Source organism: Tupaia chinensis, unplaced genomic scaffold (assembly GCF_000334495.1).
Source record: "Tupaia chinensis unplaced genomic scaffold, TupChi_1.0 Scaffold000047_1, whole genome shotgun sequence".
NCBI lineage: Eukaryota > Metazoa > Chordata > Mammalia > Scandentia > Tupaiidae > Tupaia > Tupaia belangeri.
The window spans coordinates 7,684,136-7,685,062 of NW_006159505.1; the positions used below are offsets into that span (position 1 = coordinate 7,684,136).

Sequence of the window (927 nt, forward strand, 5' to 3'; positions counted from 1 at the left end):
CAGGACCGCGGGTGCTCCCAGGACCGCGGGACCCCAGCCTGTGCCCTTAGACTTTGCCAGCAGCGGTGCGTCGGGAACCCGCTAGGCTGGCTCTCAGGGCTCCCAGCACTCCCGGACCGACCTCCCCGCGCTCCCGGACCGCTCTCCCCGCGCTCCGGGACCTCTCTCGCCTCTCTCCCTGCGCTCCGGGGCCTCTCTCGCCTCTCTCCCCGCGCTCCGTGACCTCTCTCCCGGCACTCCCGGACTTCTCCCCGCGCTCCGGGGCCTCTCTCCCCGCACTCCGGGACCTCTCTCCCCGCACTCCGGGACCGCTCTCCCCGCGCTCCGAGATCTCTCTCCCCGCGCTCAGGACCACCCGGCGCTGGCGATCTTCTTGCACCCCAGCGGTGGAGACTCAGTCAAAAACATACCTACCTTTCTCTCTTTCCTTTTCTCCACGTCTTCCCTCTCTCATAAGGAGGGAGAAAGTGGAAACAGCCCAGAGTTGTTCCAGGGCTGCGGTAACGCGGCTAACCCGCCAAACGTACTCACCGTCACCGAGAGCAGCAGCAGCAACGCCGGCCACCCGGCCATAGCTCCGACGGGCGACCAAATGCCGCGGGAGCGCAGCGGAGCGCAATGTAGAGTGGGCGGGTCTTAGGTGGCGTGACGAGGAAGTGGCGAGGACAGTGGCTGCGCAGAGAGCCAGTTCCACCCCAGCCCCCGCCGAATCTCCCCTAGCGGAAGGTAGAGGCTGGACAGGTCCCCGCGTTCTTGATTTATATACAGAAGCGTTACTCCCGGTGTCTGCACGGTCACTTGGGTTTCTCTCTGCGTGCCTGTTTGTGACCAAAATTTCCTTTTTATAAGGACCTCAGTCATTTAAAAAATATTTCTTTTATTTATCATCATAATTATTTTCAATTGACCAGAGTGACACAGACAGAG

The 927-nt window shown here is 61.6% G+C and overlaps 1 protein-coding gene across 3 annotated transcripts in view; it reads right to left on the bottom strand.

Annotated features, from left to right (window-relative positions):
- The window catches only part of LOC102489149 (tumor necrosis factor receptor superfamily member 26-like), a 36,690-nt gene extending 36,060 nt beyond the window's left edge, over positions 1-630 (bottom strand). For all 3 annotated transcript variants that reach the window (XR_003550485.1, XM_014590850.2, XM_027774411.1), the window contains exon 1: positions 532-630. Coding sequence is in view for 2 of the 3 variants with exons in the window: in XM_014590850.2 (XP_014446336.1) it covers positions 532-573 (42 nt within the window). In the remaining variant the exon portion in view is untranslated. The remainder of the gene's footprint in view (positions 1-531) is intronic.
- Between the last annotated feature and the right edge of the window lie 297 nt (positions 631-927).